At 41.4% G+C, this 19,685-nt stretch overlaps 1 protein-coding gene across 1 annotated transcript in view; it reads left to right on the forward strand.

The window, feature by feature from the left end:
* The window catches only part of PCNX2 (pecanex 2), a gene marked incomplete at its 3' end in the record, with an annotated part of 159,128 nt that overhangs the window by 64,127 nt on the left and 75,316 nt on the right, over positions 1-19,685 (forward strand). The window contains exons 16-19 of the mRNA XM_082305421.1: positions 5,250-5,359; positions 7,582-7,678; positions 14,331-14,423; positions 14,951-15,101. Coding sequence (XP_082161547.1) covers positions 5,250-5,359; positions 7,582-7,678; positions 14,331-14,423; positions 14,951-15,101 — 451 coding nt within the window. The remainder of the gene's footprint in view (positions 1-5,249; positions 5,360-7,581; positions 7,679-14,330; positions 14,424-14,950; positions 15,102-19,685) is intronic.

The following is a 19,685-nucleotide window of genomic DNA, read 5'->3' on the forward strand; positions in this document are numbered from 1 at the left end:
TTGGGTTGTTACATATAATAGCAGCAATTTTTCAGCTTGCTACTTTTTTGAAGCTATTGGGTAACTGAGTTTAGTTTAAAACTATCTGCGTTCACTTCAGCCTGGCTTTGTTTCTGATCTCAGCTTCAGTCCTGTAATCTTGAACAGAAATTGGCAGCTCTAATAGCTACCTTAGCTTTGATATATGAAAAGGTTATCTCTTTTTCCTGGAGGAGGTGTTTTTATTTTCAGATATTACATCCATCAGATTGGGGACACGGGAACTTCTGTGCCGTCTTTTTCACTTGACTAGAATTGCCTGATGTGCTGATTTTTGTCTCCTTCTCCATCTGTTTTGTGGTCTGTGCCCAAATATTTAACAGATATTTTAAAAAAAAAAAAAAAAAGTCAGGTATGCCCTCTTACTTTTTCCACAAATATTCAGTCTGGAATTTAGCCATCTTGATATCAGTCTTTAGCATTCCAGCACATCAGTGTTTTGCTATGGGGCAGAAGATCACATCCCCAAAGGTTTCTGGAATCAGTCAGTCCTCTTCTGCCTTCTGTGCCAATCAGCTGGTTTGGATTTGAAACTTATCCGGAACCAGTAATTATTTTTGTCATCCAGCTTTTTTTTTTTTTTTTTTTTTTTTTTAAATGCTTAAGGAACTTGTGGTTTATCTTAAATCAGCCTGGAAAAAATTCAGATTTTGGACGTGGGTCAGAAAAATTAAACTGATGTGAATGTGTTCATATGTGGCACAGCTGCTTCCTCCAGCTCTGTGTGAGTGAGTATTTTTTTAATGAAAGTTATATAGCTTCTATTACCATATACCTGAAGAAAGTATTTTCTGATAACTTATTTATCACTTCAATGGACAGTTAGTAAAAATCCTGTGTGTATTTTAAACCACTCTCAGCTCACATTGATGTAGTTTAGTTTGTTGTTTAATGAGTTTTAAACTCATTAATCAGAATAACAATGCTTCTTGGTTCCTGTTTTCAACGATGCAAGCTTCATCTGTGTACTAATAATTTTGAAATATTTGTCTTAGGGTTTTATAATGGGAAAGAATTGCAAGCATACATCTCCCTCAATCTGCTAAGACTGCCCAGATAAATTTCTAAACAGCACTGAATGGGCCCATGTGTATAGACAGAATTCCTGGTTGCGTAAGTGACCAAAAGCAGAAGTACAGGATTATTAGACAGCTTCGTTTCTACCGCATAAAATACTTACAGCCCTGTTGGAGGTTTTGAAGACAAGGCTCATCAGTTTTACGTACTTTCCAATTTAAAGACCCCTGAGGTTCAAGCAAGAGCTGTTAGCAGTGTTAATTTTGGAGAGAATTGTCAGATATCACGTGCTTCGGTGAGTGATGTTTGCAGCCGTAGTCAGACTCGCACTTTAGTGAGAACTTCAATAGTTATGTTCTTGGTTTTCTGTGTGTATAACATGAACTTATTGTCCAGTTATAACAGAAAAACGAAACTATGTCTGCAAAATCTGATATGGCCCAGGGTTACTCTCACAGAGTTATGTCACTGTATAGGAATGCAGAAATCTGCACTTCTGGCTTAGGATAAACTCACCGTTATGTGAAACATGAATATCCATGCCCCCTGCCTGAAGTTGTTTCTCATCTTACTCTCTAGCAGAGGAATCCTGGTCACAGACCGGGACCCTGTTGTGTAAGGTGGTGTGCGCACACACTTGCATACCCCTGCATGAGTCCCGTCCTTGTGGATTTTAAATTTCAGCAATGAAAATACAGTCACAGATAACAGTTGGAAGTGCAGAATGGGTAGTGATATCTGTATTCTGGTAGCTTATCACTTGTCAGGTTTTTGGAGCTCTTCTGGGAAAGTAATGTTTTGTTTTCTGTGGATGATGGGAAGATAAGGCTGGTGGGCCTTTCTCCCTAGAATTTGTCTATAACCAGTGTAACCTGAGGTCCATGAATAATTCACATTTCCTGGTCATTAGTGTTCACTGAAAACGAGTATTCATCGTAATATAGTTAAGCTTATAGTTAACCTTGTAGAGAACAAGTAGTGGTTAGCACTTTCTCATACCTTAAGGGGCGGGGTGGGGAATTCCCTTTTACAGTCTCATTCAGAAAGTTTTTGTATGCTCAGAAACAGGATGATAGTATTTCTTTCAAATTACTATTGCACATGTGGAATGGTTGACTGTCAACAGCTATCCTGCATATTGCTTGATATGAGCAATAGCATAGATCCATGGTGAAGCTGGGGAGTGGAAGTAAGGAGAAAGACCCCCCCTCAAAAAATTGGTTGAATAATGATGAAATCATGAGAGAGTGGAAAATTAGTTGATGTCTCTTCTTTATGAAGAGCAACTGGAGTTTGTCTCCATATTTAAAGAGCCAGTCAGTATGCAAACACCTTCAATGATGCTAATGCTGCAGCAATCTGCAAAGTCTTTGAGTTGAGAGCAATATTCAGTTTAAAAAAAAAAAAAAAGTAGCAAAAATTTCTACCTAGCACAATGGTTCTGCTGTGTTCAGTGCACTTTTTGTCTCTAGAGTAGGATATATGATTTATTTTAGCATATCTTTGAAAGATAAGATTTTTCTACATGCTTTTTTTTTTTTTTTTTAAAGAAAGAAAGACGCAAAAAGGATAAATAATGTAGGATAGAAAACTACTATCGCTGCTTTTTTAAAAATACATTTGCCTCCCCACCTTTACCAGTGGTAAAAGGCTTGTAAGTTCAAAGACACCTTTATCTTCCTTTTTAGTGGGTTGTTTTGGGATTAGGGATTCTGTGGTTGAAATGGAACATCACCCCTGGACCACTGGGTCTGTTGTAACTCATCACTTTCATCCTTAACCCTGTAAGTCCATTTCACTTGTTTTAAAAATGACTACGTGAGTGTCTGCATCAGTCAAAACCATATATGAAAGCACTACCTGTCACCTCAACCAAATGAGGTAAAGTAGGAAGTCAAACTCCCTGTCTAGTATGACAGATAATACCAGCTTCCAAGTCTAAAACCTGTCATTCCTGTTTTCCCACTGAGAAGAATCATTGTCCAATTATCAGCTATATTGTTTTTTTCATCTTTTTAATTTAAAGCTCTACCAGGCATCATTAGTGGGGGAGGAAAATGACAAAATGGAGCAGGGTGTATATCACGCTGATGCTGGAGAAATGACACCTTTGTTCATTCTCATCTTTTGTACAACATTGTGTGGCATTATTCTGGAAAATCCTGCTCTCCAGGCGCATAGCAAATATCGATGCCTGTCCTGCCTGCCTTCCTGGCTCCCTGACAGCTGAGCTTTGAGGAGACGATGACATTTTGGAACTGGAGCACAGGCCAGCCAAATGTAGAAGCTCTGTGTAATATACAGAAAATATAGAAGTAAAAAGTTCCTGAGACATTAATATGAGGAATCAGCCATGTGCAGTTTTACAGTAGAAACAGGGTGAAATGGTTTCTCAAACTGGCTACTGGTACATTTTAATACCCAGGTATATTGCTGGGCTCTTTGTAGTGTTTGCTTTTGAAATACATTGCAGGGGGAAGGGGCAGTCATGCAATTGAAACTGCTGGGTGGATCTGTACGCAGTTGTATTGCCCTGGAAAGGCAATGGATATTCGGATGGGCTGTGATGCAGCCATTTTCGGAACGTTTTGACTCCAGTTAGTTTTCTTCAGTGTTTTGAAGAATACAAATTTTTTACCTGAGACTAAGCATGGGAAAAGTTAACCCAAAATGTATTTGGCCTCAAAACTGGGAACAACGAAATGAGGAGTGGAATTGGATGGCAAAGTTTAACTTGTCAAACAAATGGTGCTGCATTCTTTCAGTAATACTGTGTAACACTCTCTTTTGTTTGTAATGACTGTTTTAAGTAGGATTGTTTGGCAGAACTAGACACTTCTTTCTTTCATCTTTGTGATGTTCAGTAGTATGATGAGGGGAAGGTGATTCTTGGAATTAAAATTTTGCTTCTGTGATACCAGTTCTTAAGAGAAACCTCACGTTGGAGGAGGTGGTTCATCCCTTAACAGCAAATCAGTTTGTCTTACCCAGGTATTCATTGCCCCTGAAAGAAATGAAATCTTTCTTAATGTGAATCAGCTTTGCTAAGAAATCATGCATATCGCTTGGCAAAATAGGATGAATAAAACCACTTTATTCTGTGAAAATATTGGTCCTGTACAAGTTGTGATTTTTTTTTTTTTTCAAGCAAAAGACATACTGCAGAAGATGCCTTGTTGTAGCTGAACAAGGCTTAAAGTTTCACAGGTCCTACAAGCATTGTCTCTCAAAACCTACCCAGAAGGTGCTCTAATGCCAGGATCTGGTAACTTCACATTCACTTGATCAGGTGGAAGTTGCGTGGAGGTATTGAAGAAGCCTAATAAGTGAAATGGCTATGGATTTGATCCACTGAGTTTCTGTATCCTTCACAGCCAAAATTTGTGTCCTTTTACAGCCAGGACTCGCAAGTATGTCTTAGGATCCCTAATTTGTAGCTGAGGACTCAACAGATGAAGCTGTTCTTGATAAGTGTTCCTTAAGCTTCATGTTCTTTCTCTTATTATTTCTAGCCAATTTTAGCTGTTTAAGTCACCTAGACAGTTTCTCATCTTGGTTATGCCCACAGTGTGCGGGCGAGTGTTTAAATTGTCTCTTCTTTCCCTGCTCGGGGGTGTCACGTACGGGAGCGAGCACTCTCCCTCTCCACTGTGTTATCATCCAGGCAGGGCCTGCGTGTAACGTACAAAGCAGCAGAAAGATTGCAGAGTGAGGTGCCAGAACTGTACCCCACTGCCTGATTCAGGTGACATTGGCATTCGTTGTATGCAGTCTGGCCACAGGTCAAGTAACTATATATCACTTTAGAGTTTAGACAAATACAGTGCAGTTCATTTCATTCACATCTCATTTTAATGAGAATTTGCCTCTAGTGTTTCATTAAAGAGGAAAGAAAACCTGCCTTTCATGTGGTTTTCTAGCTAATTGCTGATTATAGAGGAATTACATAATACGATCACAAAACATGCCTCTAATCTCAGTCTTTTTCACAATAATAGACTTTGATATGAAAAAGGATTTTCAGTCCTTGGTAGATGGTGTACAAATTTAGATGCTGTGTGTTTAACACTGCATGTATGGCTTAGCCTACTTCAAAAAAAAAAAAAAAAAAAAAAAAAAAAGAGAGAAAAATAAGAAAATTAAGCTCTGCATTCCTAACTTGCAAATACTCTGCTTTCTGTCCTCCTGTTCAGGAACCCTGGGATGCGCAACACATTCCAGCGCTGTTCTCTGCTTTCTGTGGTCTGCTAGTTGCACTTTCTTATCATCTCAGCAGACAAAGCAGTGACCCATCTGTACTGATGTAAGTTGCCTGCAAATCTTATTTATTGATTACTCCGTACAGCGCGCAACCAGAGTGATGCCTGGGTTTCAGAACCGCAGGGACTGTCTCCCAAAAGTACTGTGGTGAGGTGGAAATTCCTCACCATGTCTGCCTGGTTGGTATCAGTCCTGTAAATAAATGAAGTGCTGCAGTCAGATTATCAGTAAGGCTGGTGCTCTTTAAACAGCACTATCCAAATTCTCTGAAGCAGATTTCACCCTCTGGGAAATTACGTGCTTGCCATGTTGGAGGATAGCGATTTAGTTGAGGGGGCTCTCAGGGTACTGGAGTTGCAGAATGTGCATTGGTTAGCACTGTGGCAAGGAGAAAGGGCATTTGACATGCTGGGAAGATGGCTCAATTCCAGCTCTTGCTGAGGGTCACTGTCAGTAGGCTGTGCCTCTGTTTGAGATTAACTCCTTCCTTTTCTGTGCTGGCACAGTCTGCTAAAGGTAGCTGAGGAAAGGTAGTGTGTATTAAGAGCTGCCACTGAGAACAAGGGAGATCCAGGGGAGAAGTTCCCAACATTGTGATCTGCAGGTTGAGGTGATGTGAGAGAGGCCCTTAGATCCATAGCTCAGGGGCGGCAGACATGAGTTGTCCTGTGTGGGAACTGTGCTTTATGGCTGTCACGGGGGCTGTGGTGTTCCGCAAGCAGCTGGGCATCTATGTATGGGATTAAGCAAGCAAACAGGTTTTGTGCAGCCGGTATCACCATGCCATCTGGGATTCTGCTTCACAGACAGCTCAGTCTTATCGTAGAACAGTGCAGAGGGCCTGTGAGGAAACCCACAGGTTCTCTCCTTTGACTCACGAGGTGTGTTGTGTGTGCTTTGAGGTGAGGCTCTCTAGTGTATGAAGATTGTAGTAGGCGTACGGTAAGTCAGGGTGGTTGGACGCACAATTCTGTAATGCGGGAGAGAGAGAGGGGGAGTGGAGGGCTTTTTAGGCCATTCAAGATGATGTTTGAGGAGAGAAACTTGGGAAAAGGAGAAGAATTCTGATGAGGAAAGAAAGGATATAGGGCACTAGTGGAAAATTGGCATCCCAGTAAATCTTACTGAAGAGTTGAGAAATTCCTTCTTTACCATCCAGAAGATTCAGAGAACCTGATATTTATACATTACTAGGTTCTGATGTGGCAAAGCAACAAGAACTGCTTATATCTATTGCCATTAACTTTATCCAAAGCCTACTGTGTCTGGCACTGATGTCAGTTTGACCTGGATCAAGCTTTGTGTAGGTAGTGTGTAGTTCATCAACTATTACAGTATGGAACTCAGGTATGGAAGGAAGTGAAGCTGTGTGCTGTATTAGGGAGATTTATTTAGCCTTGGAGGAAAATATACACAGGTAAATTGCAAATCAGCATGGAAGAGTGAGCTCTTTCAATTTTGAAGTAATTTAAATGTATTCTTCTCTCCCACTCCCCAGGAAGGACACACCAGTTCATTAACTTCTTTAATAAAACAGAAACTTGTCTTTCCTTAAAACTTTTGTTTTAAGGAAGTAATCTTAAACCATTAAATCCATTTTAACTTTTAAATCTAGCTAGTGATTTTATAATGTTCTTAATCAAATCAGCAGCAGCTGAAATGGTTGTTAAATATCTTAAGAATACGTGTGTAACAACATCAAATGTTTATTGTGCAATCATGATAAAAATGTATATTCCTTAAAAAAAGAGGTTTAAGATTTTTTTTTTAAATGGCTCTGAACTTAATTAAAGGAAGTTAAGGAGGTTGGAAACAGTATATAAGGGATGGCCTGTGGCATAAACGTCAAGATGGAGCAGGAGGTAGCACAGAAAATCTTGAACTGAAGATTAATATACAATTTATGCAGAAATAGCCTCTTTGGCCTTTCTAATGTGGGTCTAAACAGTTTCCCATATTGGTTTCAGCTTAGCTGAAACATTGATAAAGGGCATGAATGGAACAGTACTCTCTCTGCACATTCCTCTAAATGACTGAGTCACATTGATTGGACTGCTGAGGCGCCTTAAGATTTTGACAAGGAGGTTCTGCCCTGATCACAGGTAGAGCTGGTTTGTGTCAATCTCCAGCTATACAGAGATAAGATAGTTACTGCATACATAAGGAAGGAAACCTGAGGCCACTTCTCCTCCTCTGCCCCCCAGGAACATTCATATCTGAAAGGCGTGTTCAAAAGCATCCTAACTAGGATTTTTTTTTTAACAGGTCTCTTATTCAATGCAAATATGTCCCTCACTTTCTGCGTCAACAATTTGAAGATTCATCAGCAGATCCACTCCCAGAAAAGATGAGAGAATCAGTGGTAAGACTTTTTCTTTCATTACTTCCTGCTCAAAGCTCTCTCCCATCCATTTTCTCCACTGAGGAACTTTAAGATGTTCTCATTTATATATATCATATGCTTATAAAAGCACAGAAAATGGGAGGATCTCTATCCTGTTCCTTTAAATCCACAGATGGAAACTGAGAGAAGTTCTTCCAGATCTTCTTTCCAGTGAGGCTGGAAGGGAGAAGGGGGATATTGCAATTTTGCTTTCTGAAGGGTTCCTTTGAAGGACTCGGCAACATTGATTCCTTAATACAGTTGATGGGAAATGCACTCTTAGAGCTTGGGGAATGAGGCATCTCATCCTGGTACTCAGAGAGCTAATGCAGGTTCTTTGCATAGAGTTACAGCCTGGCAACCTGGTGCATACAAGGTAGGCTGGATTGTTCAACAAGCATTCATAAAGGTAAGCAGTCCTGCCAAACTCCCTGTCTACGTTGGAGGGGGACAGGATTTGGTCCACAGAATTAAGTGTCTTTAAAACAGCCCTGATTCTTTCTTTTTCTAGGGCTAGGAGTTGACCTGGTTTTCAGGAATGCCTTTTTCTGTGCCAGGAAGTACCCTTGACTGTATGCCCTCCACTTCAGCCAAGCCAGGTGGAGCACAGACCAGACTTGGCACCTGGAGGTGGAAGGAGCATGTGAAACTTGACTAGTATGAGAGAGGGAGGTACATGCCTGGTGCCAAGCATTGCTGTCTCATCCTCTCTTCTTTGCTTGGCAGGCTGTTTATTTCCTACTGTCTGGCACATAGCTCTAAGTTTGTGTCAGCTTATTTCCCACTTTAGCTTAAACATCCAAAGTGACCCATCTTCCTTTTTGTGTCTTTTTATATAAAAAAACCTCACTGTTACCCAGGGGAGGTTGATCTTATAAAGAGTTCATGTGGGAAGATCATCAAGTTTCCAAAAGTATTAAGGGGTGTTTGACATTTCTTAGAGTCATGAGCTGTCCTGCTTCCCGGCTGTCAGACAGCCCTTCCTCCTGACCACATCCCTAACACCTGCATCTGAGCATTTGCAATCTAGGCAATTATTCCTAAGTTCCTGAATGTTTGCAGAAGCAAGGAGTGTTCAGAGAGTGCCTGAAAGACAGACTGCCTTTTTTTTGACCCTTAGACATGACCTAAGAGTCTATAGTGCCTAGTGGTACAGGTTGCTAGTGAGGTAGCTGGCCTGGCCTCCAGATGTCCCTTCAAAGGGATGCATCTGTCCTGTACATCTTGTATCGTGTTTGTTGGGCATTTTATAAGGTGTTACACAGCCTACATTCAGCACATGAGTTGATCCCACACTACCAATGTTTTCTACTTTTCTTTGCTAAGCTGCTGCTTAGATTGTTATTTTCTACCATGTATAATGTTATTTTAAACTGCTTACTCTAATAAGGTCCACATAAGATTAAGTGATATGCCTATTTCTTGTTGCTTGTGTTGAGCTACAGTTCCTTGCAAACTAAACTATTTGCAACAAGGTCATACTGCAATATGAATGTGCAGCTGGTAACAGAGTAAAAACCAAAGTATTTATGTTAAAGTTTTGCTATATTCTGTAGTATTTCTGGTGTGTAGGTTATTGCCACAGTTCATTGTCAGTCCATTCTTGTACGTGGGCACTGTATGGCAGATGCAATGGAAAGCTTCTTGTTTCCCCATATTTATATCCCACTTGTATCTTTTGCTGATAGTGCCCTTAGAGCAGTACAGAGTCTGATCTCATCTGTTCTGCAGATGGAGCCTTGCCAGGGGACTGAAGCAGTTACTGTGGCTGTCCACTTAGCTGGTTTCATTTCACAGTGCAGAGGGAAACCTTGAGCAAGGCTTCAATACATTGAAAACAAAAAACAAAAGAATGAACAAATTCTCATTTAAAATCCTGGCTGTATTTTCAAAACAGAGTCATGTTGCAGACTCTTGACCTATTTTTGTGTCAGCAATATGGACAGGGATCTGACATCTTATACCAACACAGTTACCATGTGGTTCAACCGCACTTGGGCCATTGAGCCACTGGGGTGGAAGATGCAGAAGCATAGGGAGGACTGCGGTGGGACTGGCCAGACGTAGGACTTCAGTTCTTCTCTTCACCATGGCTCATTCCTGTCATGTTTTGCCAGTGTTTTTTTGCATTTAATTAAGTGGGATTCCTGGCACCTTTTGCTTTCCAGGATGTACCTGGTTTTGGGGATTGGCACTTTTCTGCTCTGTACATTTGATACTCCGTGCTGCTGCTTTTAGACGGAGGCTGCTTTCCTTCAGTGCTGCTGGAGCTTGCTAGTTCTTTGCCTTCGTTTTTTTTCTCTGTCTGGGCTTCCCTCAATCTGTATAAAAACTGTAAGCAAATGTGTTTGCTTACAATGTCAATTAGCAGTGCTAATTCTTCCACACTGGGAGATCTCTTGAAGAAAGAGAGGGCAATTTCTGATTAATGCAGGCTCTTCGTTTAACCCCTGTATTATCTGGTACCTCTGTCTCAATTAAACACTAACCAGTTTGCCAGCAGACTCCCACTGCTGTCTCACAGTGCAGTGCTAATAGAGCAAGCAGGGAAGAATTGAGGCAGGAGAAAATGCATGTGCCTCAAGTCTGAGGAGCAGTCAAGCCACAGTCTCTGCTGACTTGCTTCAGCAACAGCAGTCATGTTTAGGACGTAGGACTCAGCTGACTATTAAAAGCCAATTTTAAGTAGCTTGCAGAACTTCTGCAAGGGGATCTTCAGACAGTTCAGAAACTGGGTGAAACAATATGTCAGTATTTGAAGGAGATTTCATGGTGGTAGTTCGGTTTTTCCTCTTGGAGTGCTCCTCTGCGAGGAGAGTATTCCTAACACCCTGTCAGGGGCAAGAGATGGCAGGATGCAACACAACAGCCAGCCTTGCCCTGGTCTATATACAGACATCTGGTCTACAGAACATGCCATTTAAATAAGACCCATTTTAATCAGAAATCCTGAGGTGTATGGAACCAAATCACTTCCTCAAGGAGCTGAAAGCAAACAAGGTTAATATTGAAAATTAACGTGTTGTATTCTGTAGTGGCTTTGCATTGATGTTAGGAATAATAAATACAGCATCTCTAATGTTTAGTTACATGACCTTTACTATTTTCCTTTGCTTGAATAGCTGTTTAAGAATTGCCAGCTTTGGAAGCCTGAATTATAAAGCAGCTGTGATGGATAATTGACCATTCAACTTTGAGAATGGAGCTTCCTACCATTATAATTAATTTCTATAGGCATCCACATGGCTGATTACTAGATTAACCAGTGGCCTGAGGGTGCTAATGTGTTACATTCAAACTCAGCTTCCTTCCTGGCCTTTAATACAAACATTTAGATAGCTAGTAAAAGGATTTGTACAAAGCTCCAAAAGCATAATTGAAAATAATAATAAAAAAAAAAAGCACCACTATGGTATATTCTGCTTGTAAAATCTCTGAAGCATCAAATGTGATGTTGGTTTGGGTTTTTTTTTTCCTTGAGTGTAAAATGGAGAAAAAAGAACACCTGCTTTCAGCCCAAATGATAACAGTGATTATCTCTCACTGCAGAGATTTTAACTGTGATCAGAGCTTAACTTTTCCACGTTGGACCAGCTGCAATGAAGGACTCAAGCATCACATCATAGGGCTATTCAACATTCAATTCATAAGTGTCTGGCCTTGGGAATGGAATCCAAAATCCTGCTTTAGACAGTTGGGTCTAAATGCAGGACAGAGAATAGAGTTGCGTCCAAGGTAGGCTCATGCTTTGCAGGAGCTAGCTGCCTTCAGCAGGAAGGGCGGAAGCCGCAGATCCACCCGCAGCAGCCTGTAGGTGGAAGCCTGAGGTTTTTTTCCTGGAAGGTAGCTCTGAATCCCCCTCAGTCAGAGATGACTGCCCAGGGTCAGCCGCTTCCTGGGGGGTCCTGACCACTATGCCATGATGTGAAACAAAAGCAACTACTGCTCAGCTTTGTTTTAGAAGGAAAAACCCCCCGAATTTTGTGAGAAGTTTGAAAGCATCTGCCACATCAAGAAGGAGCTCCCGTGGGGACCTCTGTGAAAGTCAGCAGCTGAGCAGTACATTTGCATTTTGAAGCAGTTCTGTGCAAGGGCAAAAGGGCAAGCCTGGGCATATAAGATACTTTAAACACTTTAGATGTTGGCAGGGTTGGAATGCAATTGTCAGATTTGGGTTTAAATACCTGAATAATAATCATTGCTTTAAAAACATAGGCCTGTTCCTGTATGGGATTGTTAATGTTTCAAAAGCAGTGAGAGCACCCTAAAAAGAACACTTGCAAACTCAAAGATGGGAAAGATGGGAAATACCAGTCCTGTGCAATATAATTTGTGTAATATGTTCTCTTTTGAATGTAGCCTTTTAAAAAGATTCTCTTTGGTGAGCTGGCACTGAATGGAAAGTTAGGATGCCGCCTCTCCCCAGAGTGTCCATTATTATCACCTCTGCTGATTTTACAGCTGAATTCTTAATATTTGATGTCATTCTTAAAATGGCAGCTTCTTCATATTGTGAGAGAAATAAGTCATTTTAATAGTAATCCTTCCTGGTGGTACAGAAGAGCTTGAAAATATGATTTGATTATGTTTGTTGTTCTTACAAACTTGTTTTAGATTATTGAGTAGTTGGATTCAGCTGTGCAGAAAATGATACTTGATCAAGACTTTTCATAATATGTATTCACAAAAGGGCTGAAATAGTACCATATGAATCTGGCACTGCTTAACTTTCTCAGATGCTGAATTTTACAAGCTAAATACTGTTACTTTACGTAGATTTTGTATGCAACATCTTGAAAAAAAATGGGAAAGGCTAAAAAAAATTGTTTCTATTACATGCATTGGTAATAGTTCCCTTATCCATCTTTATCAGGGCTTTGACCAGGGTTTTTCAGTACAGGTCTGCATAGTAAAAACATTTGAGTATGGATACACAACTTGCTAGTGAGAGATGGATACACAGCTTGCTAGTGAGAGAAAGTCTGAACCGAATGGAGAGGACCTGTGGGGACAGGCAGGGATTAAAGATTTGTTCAGAGAAGAGAAGGTCTTTCCTGTGAGGTCCCTCATGCTGTGGTTCTCCTGTTGCACGCCACAGCCAAGAAGCAAGGAACAAGGCCAGCAGTATTATGTTTTCAAAAGATGGTTGTGAAGAGTTAGGAAGACCTAACTCTGCTCCTACACCTTCCCACCTATAGAGCATGCAGAGTACAGGGCCGTCTGGAGAGGGCACAGCTCTCAGAGGGGAGGGAGGGCTGTTCGTGCTCCTGAGCAGCCTGGGAAAGGGAAGGATAGTGGTGATCGCTTGAGAATTCAGGTAAACGGGATTGGAGTTTCCTGGGACAAAGCAAAAGTACTTCTTGAGCCTGAAGGCTTTTTAGTCCTGCTGAATTTCAAAGGCCTGCTGCAGTAAGTGGAAGTGCTGATGCTTCTGACCTTTTACTGAGAAGCATCTTTCATAACAGGGAGTGAGAGGCAGCCTAAATATAGTTGTTGCTACCAGCTTCCCGTGTAATTCGCAACCCTTCTGTTGTTCACTTGTTCTGCGTGCTTTCTTTTTATCTCCCTTATTCATAGGTTTGCTATCCCATCATTATTTTAGTTTTCTTTCTTTTTCTCTGATGAGATACATGAAGACTACCTAGACTGCAGCACGAGGAAATTGGATGAGCTTCTAATACTAACAAAAGTGTTGCATTTCGTATGTTGTTTCTAGATGTCTTTGAATTTGAAGAATAAGTCAGTTTCTAAACCAAGAGCTACAAACAGTTACTCATTTGATAACTTAGCAGTAGTATTGAGTGCTGAACTTAAATGCCCCTCTCATAAATCTAAGGCAAGATTTTCATTTACTCACAAACGCGTTTGGGTGGCCTCCGACGTTCAATTCAGAAGATCGCACAGCTCACAAGCTATCTTGTTTATTTGTTTACTGAGAATGACATTTTAATCACAAGACAAACAGGCTGGAAAGACAGTGATGTTTTCCAATCTTTAGAAACAAAATTACTCCTACCCTAGTTATAGATCTTTATGTAAAGTCAGACGTGTCCTTTCATTATCATTCAGTGGCACTAGAAAAAGGCCTTGTCTGTAATCCATAAAATCATGCTGAAATTTGGCTTCCAACGCAGAAAATCAGAGAATGGGATGTGTCACTTTAGAACATAATAAATATATTAACTTCGTGTCTCTGAAGATATTACAGAAAAGCATGAGTCATTTCAGTAATGCAAGAGAAAGTGAATCTGAAGAAACCTTAATGCTTGCAAATGGAACCAGAATTTTGATTCCCAAAAATGAAAAAGTCATAATATAAGAGAGTTATATTCCTTAAACAGAATCAGACTCGGTATGAAAATGTATTACTTTCATTTCTCCAATCTTAAAACTATGTTATTTAAAAATACAATTTAAAATTAGGCATGATGAATTCAAATGTGATTATTTTGACAGACCTAAAGTGTGAAGAAATAATTTCCCAAAGCAGAGTGGAGAAAATACTTTTGTATCAGGGAGTGCTGATTAGCCTTATCACAATGCAGACTGCGAGTAATTGAGAATGGAGTCATTTATTTTGGTCAAAATAGTATTGGCTTGCTAATTTTGTATAAAATAATTATTTTCACAGAAAGAAATCTTGAAATCGGATCTCATTGTCTGCACAGTGGCTGCTGTTCTGTCATTTGCTGTCAGTGCCAGTACTGTGTTTCTATCATTAAGGGTGTGTATCTGTCCTTCTTTTTTCTTTTTTTTCTCCCCCCCCCCCAAGGTATTATCTCTTTTATGTAAAACCACAGGGTGCTTTAACTGGAAAGAATAGAGATTGTGAGAAAAGAACTTAGTGAAAATGCATTTACTTTTTATGATAACATTTTTTTTATGTGCAAGGCAGTTAGTTTATGGATATTTGTATTACTTTTAGTGTTAGTTATTTGACATCTCTTTCCTTAAACCTCTGCATATTCATAGCTCTTTTATGATGTGGAACCTGGGGGACAGAATGAGTAAGCCTGATCACTTGCCTTTTTTCCTCCAATTAGGGAGGAAAAAAATTGGTTCATTTTGTGTGCAAAATACATATTTCAAAATCTATACCCACCTGTGGAGTCAGAGAGTTTGAACATAGGAATAAAAACTAATTGCACAAAAATACAGTTATAGGAACTCTTAAAAACTGTTAAAAAAAGTTTTATATAAAAATGTTGTTTGCAAATTATAACCATGTATCATTTTTCTCTTTTGGCCCAGCCATTTCTCAGCATTGTCCTGTTTGCTTTAGCTTGGACTGTGGGATTTGTAACACATTACATACTTCCTCAGCTTCGCAAGCATCACCCCTGGCTGTGGATCTCCCACCCCATTCTTAAAAGCAAAGAGCATCAGCAACGGGAAGTGAGAGGTTTGTAATAAAATCTTTTCTAAACAATGGATGTAATGACTTGCAGCTTGTCTTGGTTTAAACAAAAAAAAATCCAGAAGGAACAGAGCAGGGAGAATAAATCATGCTTTACATTTCCCTCTTTTGAATAGCATGCATAGCCCATCTTTTCCATTTCCCTCCCCCCCGAATCACCAGCATGTCTGTGAACCTGTAGAATTTGTCTCCTGAGAGCACTGCACAGAAGGGCTGAGGCTGGGCAGGCACCTCTGGAGATTGTCTAGTCCAATGCCCCTGGTCAGAGCAGGGTCAGCTAGAGCAGGTTGCTCAGGGCTGTGTCCAACTTTTAATATCTTCAAGCATGGAGACTCCTCAACCTTTCTGGACAACCTGTTCTAGCATTCAATCATCCTTACAGTAAGAAAGGTTGTTTTGGTTGGTTTTTTTTCTTACGTTGAAATGGAATTTCAGTTTGTGCTCATTTCATTTTGTCCTGTCACTGGGCACTACTGATAACTGGCTCCATCAACTTCACCCTCCCCATCAGGTATTTATACTCACAAAATGACCCCAGTCAGGCATTAATAAGATGCCCCTGGAGCCGTTTCTTCTCAAGGCTAAGCAATCCTGGCGCTCTCAACTTCTCCTCCGATGTCAAAAGCTCCTGTCCCTTAATCATCTTACTGGCCCGAAGTGGCCTTTCATGACCCATCGTCTGAGCTGCCTTTTGCTTTTACATTACAGTAATGTTACTTGCTGCGTTGCTTGGTATGTTATAGTTCATGCTTAATACATTGGCATTTTATATAATTTAAAAACTTAAATGATTGATGAAATTGAGGAGAATTTTTTGTACTTTCTGACATGTAACTATATATCATTTGAACACCATGGGTAGTGCAAGTTAGAGTTCTAATTTCCATCATAACACTTTAGAGAAACATTAAAATTGAAAGGAACTGTGAAATTTTCTTGAAGATTCATTCTTGCTACTGTCCGCTGGCTTCAGTGGGTAGTGCCCTGATACATGTCAGTATCAGTAAATATTTTAATATGTTGAGGTCTGATTTTCTGTTCTAGTACAGTTATTTCTGCAAGCAGACAGTGTACTTTGAGAAGCACAGCTTCCCCGCCCCCCCCAGCTCTTATCTTGCCTTTGCTACCAGCCAAAAGCTTGCTTGTCATTTCTTGATGGATCCTGTGCCTTAATCATTCTCAATATATGTTCCTGAGGTGTTTGAAGACAGTGTTGTCAGAACACAGTCTGCTGAGGGACTTTAGTCTGTTCTTCAACTAGACAACAAAAGAGTTCAGATCACTCTCTGCAAAACCATGCATTAAGGATTTAAATCTTTTTTTTTGAAAAAAATCATGTCTTTCAAAACGATTTCTTTCCACACTTTTCCACTTGGGTATGAAAAAAGTACCCAAGAGACTTGATTGAAGGTTGCCTTTTAACTTTTACTGCAATACGCCAAGGAAAGTGTAGTAGAAATATAAATCTTATTAAGGATCATGCCCAACTGAAAACATTGCTCAGGGCTTCCTCTCCCTGACAATCAGTAATTCTGATGAATACCCAAGTTTTATTGTTTGTTACATCACTTAATCATAAAAGACTGCTGTAGGATTTCTTTCCCTTGTCCTGATTAAGTCTGTCTTCATTTGTCAGGAAACATTGTTTTCCTAAATGCAATGACTCAGCTTTTGAAAAGGTTGAGGGTAGAGACTGATCTCCACAGATGGGTTTCCTTCTGCTTGGAGATCAGCTGCATTTCCCATGCTACCCGCTGCAGGCAACAGGCTTTTTTTCCTTCTTTTGCAGTCCTCATTTTATATGTGGTCCATTTCCGCACTTTGGGGCTTAAGTATTATTGCAATGTATGTGGTGGTGCGTGTTAGAAAACAAGAGTAAAAAATAAAAAATATATATATATTTCAGTCCCTTAGGCTGCTGCAGAGGCTTTTTATCATGTTCTGAGATGAGACAGGCTGAGGAAAAGGTTGTGTAATCCCTTTGATAGATATGTCTGACAGGCTGTCTTCTTTCTTTTACCCTGTAAGAAAAATGTAGGAGCTGAATTTAAAGGTTCCCTGTTTGTACAACAAGAGAAGCTTGGAAAAGGACAGTATCCTGTAGTTGTCAGGTGTGGACAATGAAAGGACAAGTACACAAAACAAGACAGAATCATAGAATCATAGAATCGTTAAGGTTGGAAAAGACCCTTAAGATCATCGAGTCCAACCGTTAACCTAGCACTGCCAAGTCCACCACTAAGCCATGTCCCCAAGCACCACGTCTACCCGTCTTTTAAATACCTCCAGGGATGGAGACTCAACCACTTCCCTGGGCAGCCTGTGCCAGTGCCTGAGTACCCTTTCGGTGAAGAAGTTTTTCTTCATATCCAACCTAAACTTCCCTTGGCGCAGCTTGAGGCCATTTCCTCTTGTCCTATCACTTGTTACTTGGGAGAAGAGACCGACCCCCACCTCGCTACAGCCTCCTTTCAGGTAGTTGTAGAGAGCAATAAGGTCTCCCCTCAGCCTCCTTTTCTCAGGCTAAACAACCCCAGTTCCCTCAGCCGCTCCTCATAAAACTTGTGCTCTAGACCCTTCACCAGCTTTGTTGCCCTTCTTTGGACACGCTCCAGCACCTCGATGTCCTTCTTGTAGTGAGGGGCCCAAAACTGAACACAGTACTCGAGGTGCAGCCTCACCAGTGCCGAGTACAGGCGGACGATCACTTTCCCTAGTCCTGCTGGCCACACTATTCCCGATACAAGCCAGGATGCCATTGGCCTTCTTGGCCATCTGGGCACATTGCTGGCTCCTATTCAGCTGCTGTCAACCAACACCCCCAGGTCCTTTTCCACCAGGCAGCTCTCCAGCCACTCTTCCCCAAGCCTGTAGCGTTGCATGGGGTTGTTGTGACCCAAGTGCAGGACCCGGCACTTGGCCTTGTTGAACCTCATACAATTGCCCTTGGCCCATCGATCCAGCCTGTCCAGATCCCTCTGTAGGGCCTTCCTGCCCTCCAGCAGATCAACACTCCTGGCCAACTTGGTGTCGTCTGCAAACTTACTGAGGGTGCACTTGATCCCCTCATTCAGATCATTGGTAAAGATATTAAACAGAACTGGCCCCAGTACTGAGCCCTGGGGAACACCACTCGTGACCGGCCGTCGACTGGATTTGACTCCATTCACCACTACTCTCTGGGCTCGGCCGTCCAGCCAGTTTTTAACCCAGCGCAGAGTGTGCTTATCCAAGCCGTGAGCAGCCACCTTCTCCAGGAGAATGCTGTGGGAGACAGTGTCAAAGGCCTTACTAAAGTCCAAGTAGACAACATCCACAGCCTTCCCCTCATCCACTAAGCAGGTTACCTTGTCATAGAAGGAGACCAGGTTAGTGAAGCAGGACCTCCCTTTCCTAAACCCATGCTGGCTGAGCCTGATCCCCCGGTTGTCCCACATCTGCTGCATAATGGCACTCAAGATGATCTGCTCCATGACCTTTCCCGGCACCGAGGTCAGGCTGACAGGCCCGTAGTTCCTGGGATCCTCCTTCCGACCCTTCTTGTAGAGGGGCATCACGTTTGCTAATTTCCTATCATCTGGGACCTCCCTGGTTGACCAGGACTGCCGATAAATGATGGAGAGTGGCTTGGCAAGCTCCTCTGCCAGCTCCCTCAGTATCCTCAGGTGGATCCCATCTGGCCCCATAGACTCGTGAGCATCCAGGTGGAGGAGCAGGTCAGTGACTGCCACCTCTTCGACAACTGGGGCTTCATTCTGCATCCTATCTCCATCTCCCAGCTCAGGGGCCTGAAAACCCTGAGGATGGCCAGTCTGACTATTAAAGACTAAGGCAAAGAAGGCATTAAGTACCTCAGCCTTCTCTTCATCCTTCCTGGCAATGTTTCCCTCCGCGTTGGCGACCACAAAACATCTGTGAGGAGCTTTTACTGTAGAGAATTTAATTTTCAGCTTCCTAATTTTTGACAAGTGTAGTGCTATGGGGAGACGAATGATTTCTTGCAATTAGATGAGCAGCTGGTAATGACAATTCCACAAGTTTATTCCTGGCTTTGTTTCATAGCCTCTGGATGAGCTGTTCAAACTTTCAGGCCTTCCACAGAATAGCAATTATCAGACCAGTTCTCGTGATGCCCATATGAGATAACTCATTCATTCATTGTCCTTGTTTTGCCTGACTGGAGGAAGAAAGGCTGAGGTCAAGATATATGAGCTTATGGTATAATAGATATGTAGAAAGTAGTGCAGTACTGAGTGAGAAAGAAATCCTGAAACACTACAGACTCTTTTTCTTCTCCTTCCTCCCCACCACTGCTTTTATACTGCACAGATTCATGTAAGCCATTTTCAAATCATCCACGTTTCCCTGGGCCCCCTCTGAACATGAGCTCTTTTTTTTCCTGTCTGCATTGTCTGCATGCATTTCTCTCTGCTCCTGCAGCTACCTTCTTTTTAGTCTACTTGATATGTATATCTCTTTATTCAAGCTTGAGTTCTTAAACAGAGCTCAGCGTTGGGCAGCTGGATGAAGTTCTTGAGTGGAGCTCTGAGAGCAATCTGTAGCTCAGGA

The sequence above is a fragment of the Platalea leucorodia genome (genome assembly GCF_965183815.1).
Source record: "Platalea leucorodia genome assembly, chromosome: 3".
Classification (NCBI taxonomy): domain Eukaryota; kingdom Metazoa; phylum Chordata; class Aves; order Pelecaniformes; family Threskiornithidae; genus Platalea; species Platalea leucorodia.